This window comes from Hippocampus bargibanti, linkage group LG17 (assembly GCF_051943395.1).
Source record: "Hippocampus bargibanti isolate YZ-2025 linkage group LG17, ASM5194339v1, whole genome shotgun sequence".
NCBI lineage: Eukaryota > Metazoa > Chordata > Actinopteri > Syngnathiformes > Syngnathidae > Hippocampus > Hippocampus bargibanti.
Window position 1 is genome coordinate 4,227,501 of NC_142750.1, and position 15,000 is coordinate 4,242,500.

The 15,000-nt window shown below is 39.7% G+C and overlaps 1 protein-coding gene and 1 non-coding gene across 2 annotated transcripts in view; one reads left to right on the forward strand and one right to left on the reverse strand.

The window, feature by feature from the left end:
* Nucleotides 1–896: 896 nt before the first annotated feature.
* kcnh6a (potassium voltage-gated channel, subfamily H (eag-related), member 6a) overlaps nt 897–15,000 on the reverse strand; it is a 23,370-nt gene continuing 9,266 nt past the window's right edge. Inside the window, exons 7-16 of the mRNA XM_089019034.1 lie at nt 11,792–12,217; nt 10,298–10,715; nt 8,217–8,416; nt 7,246–7,498; nt 5,796–5,989; nt 4,531–4,630; nt 4,156–4,443; nt 3,883–4,072; nt 2,292–2,496; nt 897–2,140 (exon numbers count right to left, since the gene is read on the reverse strand). Coding sequence (XP_088875160.1) covers nt 1,910–2,140; nt 2,292–2,496; nt 3,883–4,072; nt 4,156–4,443; nt 4,531–4,630; nt 5,796–5,989; nt 7,246–7,498; nt 8,217–8,416; nt 10,298–10,715; nt 11,792–12,217 — 2,505 coding nt within the window. The 3' untranslated portion in view covers nt 897–1,909. The remainder of the gene's footprint in view (nt 2,141–2,291; nt 2,497–3,882; nt 4,073–4,155; nt 4,444–4,530; nt 4,631–5,795; nt 5,990–7,245; nt 7,499–8,216; nt 8,417–10,297; nt 10,716–11,791; nt 12,218–15,000) is intronic.
* On the forward strand, nt 3,427–3,498 carry trnac-gca (transfer RNA cysteine (anticodon GCA)). Its single transcript has one exon. It is a non-coding gene; the product is annotated as a tRNA-Cys (tRNA).

Consider the following 15,000-nt stretch of genomic DNA (forward strand, 5'->3'; position numbering starts at 1 on the left):
ATTTATAAGCGCCTTTCAAAACTCTCAAGGTCACTTTACAGTCACAGGATAAGTTTTTTTGTGGGTGAGCAGCAGCAGCCACACGCGCCAGTGTTTACTCAACTAGTAAGTAACTCAAATAGATCGAAAGCTAGCCAGCTAAGAGATAGCTAGCTAGCTAGATAGCCAAATAACTATAACCTAGCTCGCGAGCTAGAAAATAACCTAGCTCACTAGCTAGCTAGCCAGCAAATAACCTAGCTTGCTAGCTATCCAGATAGCCATCTTATTTGAGCTACCTAGTGTTCCGTAGTCCCTGACTAATTTAGTCCATTTTCATTTACGGTGCTCCTTTTTTCTTCAATGTCAACATTTTTCAACGGGTGAAAAGTGATGTGTTTGAGGGAAACGCAGAAAAGACAAAAGAAACTACTACTACTACTACTACTACTACTACTAACTAAACAAACTATGATGGACAGCCCCTCCCACACCCTCCTGCCCACCCTGGCAGCACTGGGTAGCTCCTTCAGCCAGAGACTGTTACACCCATGCAGCAACAAGGAGAGGTACCGCCGCTCGTTCCTACCGACTTAATTAATTTGCAATTCTCAATAATCACGTGAAAAAAAAACCCGACACTTGACACTTGTACTGTACATATGGGTTGATGCAATAAAGCTACATATATTAATATGCCTTTCTTGATACCTGCACTATGTACAGTTTTTTTTTATGAAACGGTGAATGATATGGTCAAACTGGACGCCATTTTAAGACAAATTGTACATGAATTGTCTTTGCTACAATTGAATTTTCCCTCGATAGTGACCAACTCATTTTCTGTAACTCAGAATGTTATTTTTTTCTTACAAATTGACCACAGCTATTCACTGGATTACCAAATTGTGAATAAAAGCTTTTTATTTTTTCACATCATTTCAAAACAGGATTCTGTGAAACAAAAAAAAACTATTGTAAAATAAATTCAAAATATAACTCTGACAATTTAACATCACTCCTGTAGTTCAGTTTTTTCATGAATAAATCCCCCTTTTCACATTTAACATGAAAATATATTATTGCAATCTATTTTTTAAAAATGACTTCATTCACCCCTGCAACATTTTTAACATAATTTTCCTTGAATGTTACATTGTGATTTACAGACGCCACTCTGCTAAAATTATGAGTTTGTATCTCATATTACTCTCACAATCACATTATACAGTGATACCTTGGCTTACGAACTTAATTGGTTCCCAGACAGAGTGTGTAAGGCAAAAAGTGTGTATCCTAAAAATTAATTTCCTATAGGAAACCATTACAATGAGAATAATCCATTCCTAGATCCCCATAAAACATAATTTTCAACAAAATAAGCCTAATAACTACACAAAATATACCTTCTTTATGTATAATAAATGTGCTATGGTATTATAATTAAAGAAATAAACTGTACTGTATAATAAATTTGTTTTATTTACCTTTGTGATGGTCGTTGATGGCTTGATGGAATGGAGTGGTCTGTTTCATCAGCATTAAACACTTGATGAGGAACGTAGCCTTCTTGTTTCACCATCTTGAGGAATAATCCCTTGTAGGTACTTCCTCTGCGATAATTTTACCTAGTTCCTCATCAATTGTGTTCTGTATAGCTGGGTTGATAGCTTTTTGCATCAAGTGTACAGATGGCTTGTACGGGTTATTTGTGGAGCCTGATTGATGGGATATTTTAACCTTGAAAAAAAATGTGTCATAAATTTAACGTTCGGAAACCGAAAAGCTCGTAAGCCATGGGGTTCGGAAAACGAGGTATCATTGTATATTTTTTGTAACTTTTTTTCTACACCAAGTGGCCCTGATAATAATTGGTAAGAAGATGAAGAACAAGTCGCAGAGTCCAAACCCCACGGCGGAGGTTGACCTCCTAGCTCCCAGGGCTTCCCGGCAGGACCGGGTCAGAGATGTGCCTCTGGATCTCTGGCAATTCAGAGGAGACTTCCAAGTGCTCAGGAAGGGAAGGGAAGCGCTGGGCAGTACCCAGAATCCTCGGGGCCTCTGCCTGGGGGGACGTCAGCGACATGGTGTCGTCCGAGGTGGCCGTCACGTGGATCCCGCTGGACAACGAGTCCTTGGACTTGGACTCAGACTCTGGAGTCTAAGGGTGAGTGAAACAAAACATGTTGGATACACTTTGAAATCCATTGTCCAATTGTTGTGTTTATTACTTTGGACATTTTTATCCCATCATTTGTCAACATTAGTATTACAATCATGACTCGACGCAATGAATTGGTGCGTACGCGTACCTGTAGCAGCGATGCGGCGCTGTCCATCATGGGAGGGACAGCGCAGAGGGTGGGCGTCGGCGCGTTGCCGTACAGGACGGCGGCGGTGGCGGTGGGGAGGGGGCTGGGCGACACGGCGGCGCTGTAGGCAGGCGGCACTGGGGCCATCTGACGTTGAAGTAGCTGCAGGATGACGGTGATGTCCGCCGTCATTCGGCTTTCCAACCTGCAACAAGAACATGGAGATGAACAATCATTTTTGAGCCTCAATAAAATGTATTATGTGTGTCGTTCAGCCGTGTTCGTTTCATTTCTGATGAACAGTGTTGCAACTGTTGCATATACCCCTTATTTTATTTTGTTCGAATTCATTACAATCACTTATTTAGTTTTTTTTTCCCCAACAGGAAAGTGACATCAATTTGATATTTTATTGATGTTGGATTGATATCAAATACCCAATGGATGAGTGATTAATTTTGCGCGAGACTTGAATCGATATTAAAATTTAACTTAAAATTCAAAGGTTGAGTTGAAGCCGTAGGTCACGTGACTCTTGTGGGGCGGTTTCTGTGGAAATCGAAAGTAAAACGAGAAGGGAAAAGCAAAAAACGACCTGTAGCTATTCACCTTTTTTTAATCCATATTGGTCGGTGAATATGATTTAGTTCGTATTTTATATCGCTTAGAACATATCGTATTTGGTTAAAAGAATCTTCGAATTTATCGCCAGAAAAATATATAAATATGTCCACTATGTATCGCTGTCGCCTCGTTTACCCACACGCACATTATGATGCCTCGAAACGTCGTAGTTATTTTGTTCTTATTTCACTCTGACGTTGTTTATTCGTCTTTTTTTCGGTGTTCAAGTACTCCTGTCCACACATTGATATGATTTAGTTGGTATTTTATATCGCTTAGAACATATATTTGGTTAAAAGAAGCCTCCAATTTATCGCCAGAAAAATATATAAAAACGTCCACCAGGTGTCACTGTCGCCTTGTTTAACCACACGCACATTATGATGCCAAGAAACGTCGCGGTTATTTTGTTCTTATTTCACTGTCGCGTCGTTTATTTGACTGTTTTCGATGTCCAAAGACTCCTGTCCCCACACCTTTAAGATAAACAACGTACGTGGTTCTAGACATAGGGGGTATAGCTCAGTGGTAGAGCATTTGACTGCAGATCAAGAGGTCCCCGGTTCAAATCCGGGTGCCCCCTTCAGCAATGTTTTTTTTTTAATTATTCATTCAATGAACAATTCTGACAAAACCCCAATTGTCCAACATTGTGTCATACATGCTTATTAAAAAATAGGGCTATCTAGCTGGCTATTGAGTTAACTAGCTATTTGCTATCTATTAGCTATCTAGCTGACTGGCTAGCTATTAGCTATTTATTAGCTAGCTATCTAGCTTTCTATCTATTTGAGTTATTCCGGGTTTAGTGAACGCTGACGCGCGTGGCTGCCGCTGCTCCCCCACAGAAAAACTGATCCGGTGACTGTCAAGTGATCTCGAGAGTTTTGAAAGGCGCTTACAAATCAAATGTATGATTCTTATTTTTATAAAATAATGAAAACAAAAGAGAGATTTAAAATCTCACCTGTTCAACTGCGACTGGAGCACTTCCAGTCTTGACCCAAGTTCACCGGGCCGGTCTTCAGAACAGGGGACAGCCTGGAAGCCGGTGGTCCTGGCCGCAGATGACGAGCGTCTCTGGGCCTCGGAATACTGGCTAGCCCGGCGGTTCGGCCAGTAGCCGTAAAGGCCCGACATGCTGACTGGAACTGTGGCTGTCAGGATGATGTCAGAATATCATTTTTTTACTGCTCATTGGTAAGAAAATGTACAATGAAAGCGGATCTGGACTCTTCACCTGAGTACGGTGGCCCAGCGAGGTCAATAGTCTTCGCCATCCCAGGGGCGGATCTACCGTGCGGCGGGAGGTGAATGACAGCCGGTGGGTAGTCTCTGGCTTCCCCTGCCGGCGGCGGGTAAAGCTCCATTTTGCTGCGAGGCCTCATATGCTTCATCTCGTCGTCGCTGGATTCCGATGAAAACGTGTCACTGCTGTACTGCTCGTCCCAACGTGGCGTCGCCACTTTGTGATGGTTGGACATTGGACAAGACTGCTCGGCGTTGGTCTCCTCCTGGTCCGTGCCATCTGAAGAAGGATTTTTTTTAACCACGTATCTTACCCGGTAGACATCGTGTTGTTGTTTTGTTTTGTAAAGGCAAGTTCATGGCTCACCGGGTCGGTTGCGCCGTCGTGGGGAGCCTCTGTGGTGCCTGCTGCGACGGTAGCCGTATTCAGAGTCCTTGCTTGGGGTTGATAAATGAATCCGATCTGCCTGATACACAACAGCTTCAGTATTTGCTATCTAGCTGGCTAGCTATCGAGCTAGCTAATCAGCTCTCTATTTTAGTTAGCTTTTAGCTATTTGAGTTACTTCAGGGTTGAGTGATTATTAGCTAACTCTTAGCTAGCTAGCTTTCTATCTATTTGTGTTACTTCCGGGTTGAGTGGTTATTAGCTAACTCTTAGCTATATAGCTAGCTTTCATTTTTACACATTTTTTCCACCTTTTGTTTGTCTTTGAAACAAAATGGCTGATTGAACGTGTCTTTCTGGCATGTTTTTTTTTTCATTTTTTTTTTTGGTGTGCCCAGCAAATGTCATTTACTCATTTACTGCCATTCATGAATTTATTCTGGAATTGAAAATATGACACAGAGCGGCATTCCCGAATTTGTTCGGGTTTTGTTTTTGCTTGGGTGCCGATAAAGTCCTGGCCATGGCCTCTGGTAATGTTTTTTTTTTTCGTTTCCACAAGGCAGCATTTCCTTTTTTCCTGTTAGCGCTTTGTTCCAGCTTCAGAGCTATATAAACCAAAATGTATGTTTTGCATTGTATTTTGGACAGGCACCCTCATTTCAAGCTCATATAACTCCAGACTCATATCATTTAGGAATTAACTCCTTTATTCTGATAAAAGAAGAGTCTAAGGTTTCTAATGCTGCATTGCATGTTTATGCTGTCCTTAAACTCAATATTCTGTGGGTCAATATGTATGTATTGCATTGTATTTTGGACAGTTACCCTCATTTCAAGCTCATATAACTCCAGACCCATAAAATTTAGGATTTCCCTTTTTTCTCCTTAGCTCCAGCTTCAGCTGTTGTCTAAGCACTATATAAACCAATATGGATCGATTGTATTGTATTTTGGACAGCCACCCCCATTTCCAAGCTCAGATAACTTCAGACCCATATAACTTAGGAATTAACTATTTTTTTTCTGATGAAACAAAACAGTCTAAGGTTTCTTAGGCTGCATTGAATGTTTATGTAGTCCTAAAACTCAATATTCAGTCTATCCTGGAATTCGACTGACAATGACAAAAACCCTGGCACTGAAATTGACACATTTTTGCACATTTCTGGCAGTGAATCAGTTAATTTCATGTTGTAAAGTGTTAAAAAGGCTGAACTGACATATATCCTGGTTGCACTCACATCTCTCAGGTTAAAGGTGACCTCCAAGTTGTGCCAGAACGTATTGGCAAAATCAGGATACATGTCCAGAACCTCCATCAGGTCATCCCTCTGGATTTTGTGAAGGTCACAGTACGTCAGCGCCCGCACGTCGGCGCTGGATTTGCCGGGCCTGCCGTACATGCTGACGGACTCGCCGAAGATGTCATTCTTGCCTGGACATAACGTGTGAGATGGGATGCAAAGTCAAACAAAAGCGAAAACACTGTTGCGGATGTTCTATTGGAAAAGGAGGCGCCTGAGCGGGTTTTTGAGCGCCACTGCTGTTGGTGATCAATTGAAATGCGAAATGGAAGAATTAAATGGAGCTGTGCCCAAACACCCCTGGGGAGGAAACACGACAGCTCTGTGTGTGTGTGTGTGTGTGTGTGTGTGTGTGTGTGTGTGTGTGTGTGTGTGTGTATGTGCGCTTTGATGTGAAGTCAAAAACTGAAAAAAAAAAGAAATACAATTGAGATTTAAAGGACAACCGACGCCTCTGGACAAGTTGTGTCCATAATTTGTAAAATCACTTCAAATGACTTCTACTGAGCGTATTTTACAAAGATTCTACTGCATATGGCTATATCTTACATTTTAAGATTCGCGCTGACTATCCCGGAAGTCTTGTTTTTGAGTTGGTGACGAGTCCTCACCCGACGTCACTGAAGGAACGCCCCTGACCGAAAAAAGGACACATTTTAGGAGTCCTTCCATCACGTCAATGCTTTGGCTGTACTTGGCTGGTCTGAAAACTTCATGTAGCACCAAAAAGAAGCAGAAGAGGGCGACAAAGCTCATGTAAGGAATTAATCAGCTTGTGGAAACGGGCTGATTAATTTCTTACACTGAGCTTTGTCACCCTCTTCTGCCTCTTTTTGGTGCTACATTTCCTGCCCCCAGATACCTCAAAATGTCATGGAATAAATTCTTTAATCGATTGCAAACATGTATGCTTTCCTCTTCAGAACTATTTGAATCATATTCATAACTAGACGAGCAACAAGAAAGCATCTTCTCCGAATCTGAAGCCATTGTTTTGATTTTAGAGCAAGGCAAGACGTCCTGACGTGATGTCACAAACAAGGGGGCGGGACCTTCTGAAACTCGGGATCTCCAAGGTCATTTTGAAGTAGTTTTGGGACACTTTAAGTCATTTTTATTGCTGTTTTGCGTCTGACTAAAAATATCAGCCTGCGTGTTTTGGGTATTTTAGATGCGATAAAACGTTTTTCAGATGTCAGTTAGGAAACTAAAAAATGGTGGTTTTTTTTTTTTTTATGGACACAACTTGACCGCAGGTGTCGGTTGTCCTTTAAATTATACAGTATTGTATTTACATAAGAATCATATGAAAACGATTTGACTCTTTGCTGGTCAAAATCTACATACAGTCAGAATAAAAGTCAAAGGAAGGCAAAATTCAACTCACCCAATATGGCCACCACCATGTCATCGCGCAGGATCTCGATGGAGCCGTTGGAGATGAAATAAAGGGCGGTGAGAATGTCGCCGCTGTGTACCAGCGTGTCGCCGGGCGGCGCGTGGGTGGTCTTGAAGCGGATGGCTAAAGCGCGCAGGCAACCTTTGTTGGCGCCTCGGAAGGCCTTGCACTGCTGCATTAGCGTGCGGTTCAGATGCAGGCAAATGTCGGCCTGGAGGCACTCGGGGAAGCCCTTCAACACCTAGTGGGAAAAACATGGGGGTGACTTAAAGGACAACCGACGCCTCCGGACAAGTTGTGTCCATACTTTGTAAAATCATTTCAAATGACTTCTACTGAGCGTATTTTACAAAGATTCCACGGCATGTAGCTATATTTTAATTTTAAGACTCGCGCTGAATATTCAGGAAGTCTTGTTTTCGAGTTGATGACGATGCCTGATGTGACGTCACTGAAGGAACGCCCCTGACCGAGAAAGCGACACACAATGCATTTTGGGTACTTTGTTTGGTCTGAAAACTTTGTGTTGATCCGTGTTGATGGCGAAATTAGACGGAAAACACATAAATAACACAATGGTGAATCGTTGTGTGTTGCACCAAGATAACTATTTGATACTAGTTGACAAAAATTCCCAACAGACAAATCAGCTCATTTCCAACCGAGCTTGGGCGCCATCTTGTGCATTTTCTGGGACGCTACAGTACCCCGACGGCTCGAATTGATACGGTAGGACTTCTTTAATCGATTGCAAACATTTATGCTTTCCTAAAAATATCAGCCTGCGTGTTTTGGGTATTTTAGATGCTATAAAAAGTTTTTCTGATGTCAGTTAGGAAACAAAAAAATGGTGTCGGTTGTCCTTTAAAAATGTCAACAGCTCAATAGGGTGGAAAGAATTCTTACTTTGTCGCATATGCAAATAGTTGAGCTGTGTTGAAGACCGTTTGCGTACTTACGGCGTTCATGTCGATGCCGTTAGTGTAGGACCAGGCGTGCTGGAAGTACTCTTCCAGGCGCTGCCGTAAACCGCCGGGAATTTGGTGGAAACGGATGAACTCTTTGACGCGAAGCATCTGCGTGTGGTACCGCGCCGTGCCAGAGTAGAGTCTCTGGATGATGGCTGACACGTTGCCAAAGATGCTGGCGTACATCAGAGCTGCGTCAAAGGGGGAAAGTGCAAAGTTGGGTCATGTTTGAAAAACACATTTTTTTTTGGTCAATTCAGACTCTTTACAGGCATCAAAAAAAAGAGAGAAGGGAAGGTTAAAAAAATATAAAAGAAGTTGTTGAAAGAAAAACACAAAAAAATACAAAAAGCAAATACAGCAAAAAAAAAGAAAACACATGAATGATGGGGAAAAAAGGCACAAAAACAAAAATACAAGGTTAAAAAAAAAAAGATTTGTTTTAAAAAAAGAAAAAAACACCAGAAACAAATCAAGGATAAAAAAAGAAAAACAATGGAGGGGAAAAAAATAAGAGAAAAAAGGTAAAAAAAAAAAAAAAAGAAAAAAATACAAATGAAGTTGTTGAAGAAAAAGACAAAAAAAAAAACACCAAAAAAACACAAATTTAAATAAAGCACAAAAAAAAAAAACAAGAATGGTGGAAAGAAACAGGCACAAAAATAAGAGAGAGAAAGGTTAAAAAATACTAATGAATATGGTGAAAAATATACCAAAATACAAAAGAAACAAACATAAAATAAATAAAAGACAAAAAAAAAAATCACAAATGACGGTAAAAAAATGGGCACAAAAACAACAATAATAGAAAGGTTAAAAAAAAGTATTTGTTAAAAAAAAAACACAAAAAATAAAGCACACAACATAAGCACAAAACATAAAAATAAGAGAAACAAAGGTTTAAAAAAATATTTGTTGAAAAAAACACACAAATGTACAAAAAAAAAAAAAAACGAATAAAGGACAAAAAAGGAAACACGAATGATGGGAAAAAAACTGGCAGAAAAAAATAAGAGAGAAAGAAAGGTTAAAAAAAAGAACATAAAATAATTTGTTGAAAAAAAAACACAAAAAAAAAAAAAGAAACAAATAAAGCACAAAAAATAAAAGACGAATGATGGAAAAAGCAAGCACAAAAACAAAAAGATAAGACAAAGAAAGGTTAAAAAGCTTAGGTTAAAAATACTAAAGAATTTGCTGACCAAAACACAAAAAAGCACAAAAAAGAAAACACGAATGATGGAAAAAATGGGCACAAAATAAAAAAATAAGAGAAAGAAAGGTAAAAAAATACTAATGAATTCGTTGAAAAAAAACAAAAAAAAATACAAAAGAAAAAACAAAAAATGAATAAAGGTCAAAAAAGAAAAGAAAAAAATGGTCACAAAAACAAAAGTACAAGAAACGTTCAAAAAAATATAAAAGAATTTGATGGAGAAAAAAACAAAAAAAAACAAAAGGACAAAAAAGAAAAGATGAACGACAGAAAAAAAGCACAAAAACAAAAATTAAGACAAAGAAAGGTTAAAAAAAAGAAAAAAATACTAAAGAATTAGTTGACAAAAACACACAAAAATACCACAAAAAAAACAAAAAAAATAAAACACTAATGATGAAAAAATTGGCACAAAATAAAAAATAATAAAAAAAGGCAAAAAATATAACTGTCGAAAAAAACAACCACAAATAATACTCAAAAAAACAAACAAAAAACAAATAAGGCACAAAAAAGAAAACATGAATAATGGAAAAAAATAAATCAAATAAAAAGAAGAAAAAAAGCTAAATATACACGTAGATCTCAAAAATAGCTCAATAAAAACAGTGGAAAATAAACACAAATAATATTGAAAAATATAAATAAACATGGGGGAAAAAATAAGAAAACATATTTTAAAAATATTATACAAATTTAATATGCAGTTCAAATAAAATTAACCGAAATTATTATTATTATTACTATTCTTATCATTATATTTATTTTTATGAATATTATTATTATTCTGATTATGATTATGATGATTATTTAAACTTGTGCCGCAGAATCCAACTAAACCAGCAGAGGGACTCACATCCAATGAGCATGACGCAGATGGAGAAAATCTTTTCAGGGTTGGTGTTGGGCGAAACGTTTCCGAATCCGACGCTGGTGAGGCTGCTGAAGGTGAAGTAGAGCGCCGTCACGTACTTGTCCTTGATGGACGGCCCCGACGCCGCGTCCGTGTCGTTGTACTGCTTGCCGATCTGTTCGGCCAAGTTATCCAACCATCCGATCTTCATCATCCCCACGCGGGCCGAGCTGGTGCGTTCCACGTTGCCGATGGCGTACCAGATGCACGCCAGCCAATGGGCGATCAGGGCGAAGGTGCACATGAGCAGGAAGAGTACGGCCGCCCCGTACTCAGAGTAGCGGTCCAGCTTGCGGGCCACCCGCACCAAACGCAGAAGGCGCGCCGTCTTCAGAAGGCCGATCAGCGTGGTGGTCTGCGGCTACAGGGGCCACAGGTGCCATCTTGTTATCACAGTCAATATTTTGTCATTGATTGTTAAAGGACAACCGACGCCTGCGGACAAGTTGTGTCCAGAATTTGTAAAATCACTTCAAATGACTTCTACTGAGCGTATTTTACAAAGATTCCACGGCATTTAGCGATATTTTACATTTTAAGACTCGCTCTGAATATTCGGGAAGTCTTGTTTTTGAGTTGGTGACGAGTCCGTACGTGACGTCACTAAAGATCCGTCCTTGACCGTAAAAAAGACCCATTGTCGCGGTCCTTCCATCACGTCAATGTATTTTGCTGTACCCGTTTGGTCTGGGGGCCTCGTGTCGCACCCCAAAAGCCGCCAGGAGGCCAGAAGAGGGCGTCCAAGCGCCATATAAGGAATTTATCAGCCTGCGGAAACGGAGTTGGCCACCGGAGGTCGCCATTTTGTGCCTCTTTTTTTTGGGTGAGAGATTTTCCCCCAATGTTGCCTCAAAATGACACGGGATAAATTCTTTAATCCACAGGTGTCAAAGTCAAGGCCCGGGGGCCAAATCCGGCCCACCACATCATTTTTTTTCGGCCCGCAAAAGCAGATAAAACGTGTGAAATTCCATGACGCTTGCTAAAATCCTAACCAAAATTTCATATTTTTGGATGTAAACCACAATAACAGTCATTATTATTGACTTCAGATTTGAAAACTAGTTATTTATTCATTTTTTGTGCGCTCTATATGTAATATGTGGAGGAGATTAAACATTCTAATGGCTTCCCCAAATTCATAACGGCCCTCGAGAGGAAACCATAACTACAATGTGGCCCGCGGCAAAAAAATGACTTTGACAACCCTGCTTCAATCGATTGCAAACATGTATGCTTTTTATGTAGCTTATTCTTTGCGTATCTGTTCAGTCTAAAAGAAAATACTACCTGGCAAACGTCTTATGAAGTGAGTCGATTTAACTGGCACTCGAAAAAAAAAATTGCTCTCAAGTCAAAGCAACAAAGTCATTGTTGACAGTCAAAAAAAATGTGCATGTCATATCTCAAGGCAGCATTTTTTTTTGTTTTCCATACCTCCTCCGATCCAGAGCGGAAGATGAGCAGATCGAAAGGGATGGCGGCCACGATGTCGATCAGAAACCAACCCTTGAAGTAATGCTGTGCGATGCGGCCCGGGTGGCTGACCACTTCATCGTTGTGGTTAACGTACGTTGTCCGGAAGTTGATGAGGATGTCCACGATGAACATGACGTCCACCACCAGGTCCACCACGTTGAGGGGGTTGCACGTGTAGCCGCACGTCCGCCGCCGGTCCTCCTCCACTTCGTTGAGTAGAAAGGCGGCCGAGTAGGGCGTAAAGATGGCCGTGTAGATGACCAGCAGCAGGATGAGCCAGTCCCACATGGCTTTGAAGGGGCTGTAGTGGAGGATGGTCCAACGATGGATGCGCGGGGCTTGCAGCTTGTATTCGGGAAGCACGTCGGCGCCCAGCGACAGAACCTTCATGCCAGGAAAGACATAGTGAAAATAATTTACAAGTAATTTACAAATAATTAAAAATAATACAGTAAAGTCTCGTTATATCGGATATATCGATAGTCCCGGTTATATCGATACTATTTCTATGCACGCACGGAGATAATTACATGCAAACAGGGTCGGATATATCGATAGTCCCGGTTATATCGATATTTTTTCGGACTCCCTTGAATATTGATATAACGAGACTTTACTGTAATAAATAGAGATAGACAGATAGATACACAGATCAATAGATAAAGATAAATAAACAAAATAACTACATAAATAATGTACATAAAATTCAGCATAAAAGTGGACAACGAACCCAAAAGGACTAATTCAACAAAGGAAAATGAAATGCATGAGCTAATGTGGCCACATGACAACACCATGCCCTGGCTTCCTGTTTCTCACTTGTTAGCTTCCTATAAAAGAAATAGGAGCACCTGTAGAGCACCTTAGCGGTATATAAATGTGCGTAGTTATAAAAGCCATCAAAATAAAAGCACTCACAGGCTGTAGTTTCTCCTTGAAGCTCATGTTGACGCGTACTTCATGCTAACTACATAGAGAGAGACGTCAACCTCTGTCTGTCCATCTACATCCCTCCCTCAACGACATTCCTCCCCCCTTTTGCTTTCTCTCCGGCCCTCTCTGCCCCCTGCGTTAGGCCCGGCCCATATTACAAAAAAAAGCCTCCATGTGACATTATGTCATCAAAATATAATACATGATAAAATAAGGTGATATATTGCGATAAAGATAAATAATAATAATAATAATAATAATAATAATAATAATAATAATAATAATAATAATAATAATAATAATAGTGACAATGATGATAATAATGATAATAATAATAATAATAATAATAATAATTAAGTCATTAAATAATAAATAATAAATAATAAATAATAAATAATAAATAATAAATAATAAATAAGTAGAAGAAGAAGAAGAAGAAGAAGAACAAGAAGAAGAAGTAGTAAAAGAAGTAGAATAAAAAGTAGGAAAAGAAGAAGAAGAAGAAAAAGACGACAAAGAAGAAGAAGATGAAGAAAAAGAAGAAGAAGATGAAGAAAAAGAAGAAGAAGAAAAAGAAGAATACATTTAATTTCTAAGCACCTTTCAAAACTCTCAAGGACACTTTACAGTCACGGGATAATATTTTTTTTGTGTGCGGGTGAGCAGCGGCAGCCATTCACACCAGCGTTCACTCTACCCGGAAGTAACACAGCAGCAAAGTTATGAAAGGAAGACGAAAGGAAAGAAAGAAGTAGAAGAACAAAATACAGGAGCTGCTGGAAAGGCAGCCACTCTTGTGGCGTCATCTTGAAGTAAAAAAACAAAAACAAAAAAAAAAACAAAATAATAAATAATATGACAACACAAAGACACAGAGTCATTCATTCTTCAGCACTTGCTGTACCCTCTTTGTGACATGAAGCAGTAAATACATATTGGTTTATATGGCGCTTTAACTTTATTATTATTATTATTATTATGATTATGATGATGATGATGATTATTATTATTATAACAACAGCTGAAGCTGGAAAAGGGGGAAATGCTACCCCCTTGTGGAAAAGACAAAAACATTGGCAGAGGTCAGGCCACAGCTTTATCAACACCCAAGCATGAAAAAAAACAACACCCGAACAAATTCGGGAATGGCGCTCTACATCCTATTTTTAACTCCCGAATAAATTAGTGAATGGCAGTGAATGAGTTAAAAAAAATTAAATAATAATAATAATAATAATAAGCCGTGTCGCCGTTTAATTTTTCATCGCCACGCGCTTACGCACACACATAAATGGGGGCGTTCCTGCTCGATCACGCTATTGCAGACTAATCCATAGCGGCAAGGATCAATGGCAACCTTCATTTCTCTTTTGTAAGGTGCCAATCGAAACTCAATTAAGCAGCCGACAACTTTTTTTTGGCGCTACGCCACAACAGCCGACAATTTTGAAATCGCCATTTTCAGCGTGGCATGACGTGGACACTGGACACGTTTCAGGAAGAGGAGTTGGTGGGCCTGCAAGGAAACGTTGTCCTCCATGTCCATTAGCTCAGGAGGCCAAGGTCATTCGTTGCTAACCAGCCAGCCAGCCAGGCAACGCTGCTCAATGCGCACACACAGACGTCACACTTTTGTTGAGTTTTTTTTCAACCAGGGGCAACAAATTAAAAATACAGTGATGCCTTGGCTTACGAACTTAATTGGTTCCCAGACAGAGTGTGTAAGGTGAAAAGTGTGTATCCCAAAAAATAATTTCCCATAGGAAACCATTAAAATGAGAATAATCCGTTCCCAGGTCCCCATAAAACATAATTTTCTACTTTCTAATTTTTTAAGCCTTAAAACTAAACAAAATACACCTTATTTTATGTATGATAAGAGAGGAAAAAGTTCATACCACAAAAAGTAAAACAATATTTTAACCAAATTCACTACAAGGGTGAGGACTTTGAATATACCCATTCAGAGACCTCACTCCTGCTGTTATTTCAGTGTCAAGTCCATTTTTTACTTCTGTGTTTTTAAAGTTGTTGAAGTAGGAAATGGGGTGACATTTAGTCGTCAAATGTAACACTAGTTCTTCTCTCAATTTATCAGCAACGGCGGTCCTCACTCCTTATCTGGAGTTATCCGGACCTCACAAAACCATTGAAACAGGAGTGTGTGTGTGTGTGTGTGTGTGTGTGTGTGAAAGCAGGAGAGGTGTGAGACTTAATGATCTGAACCTGTCTTA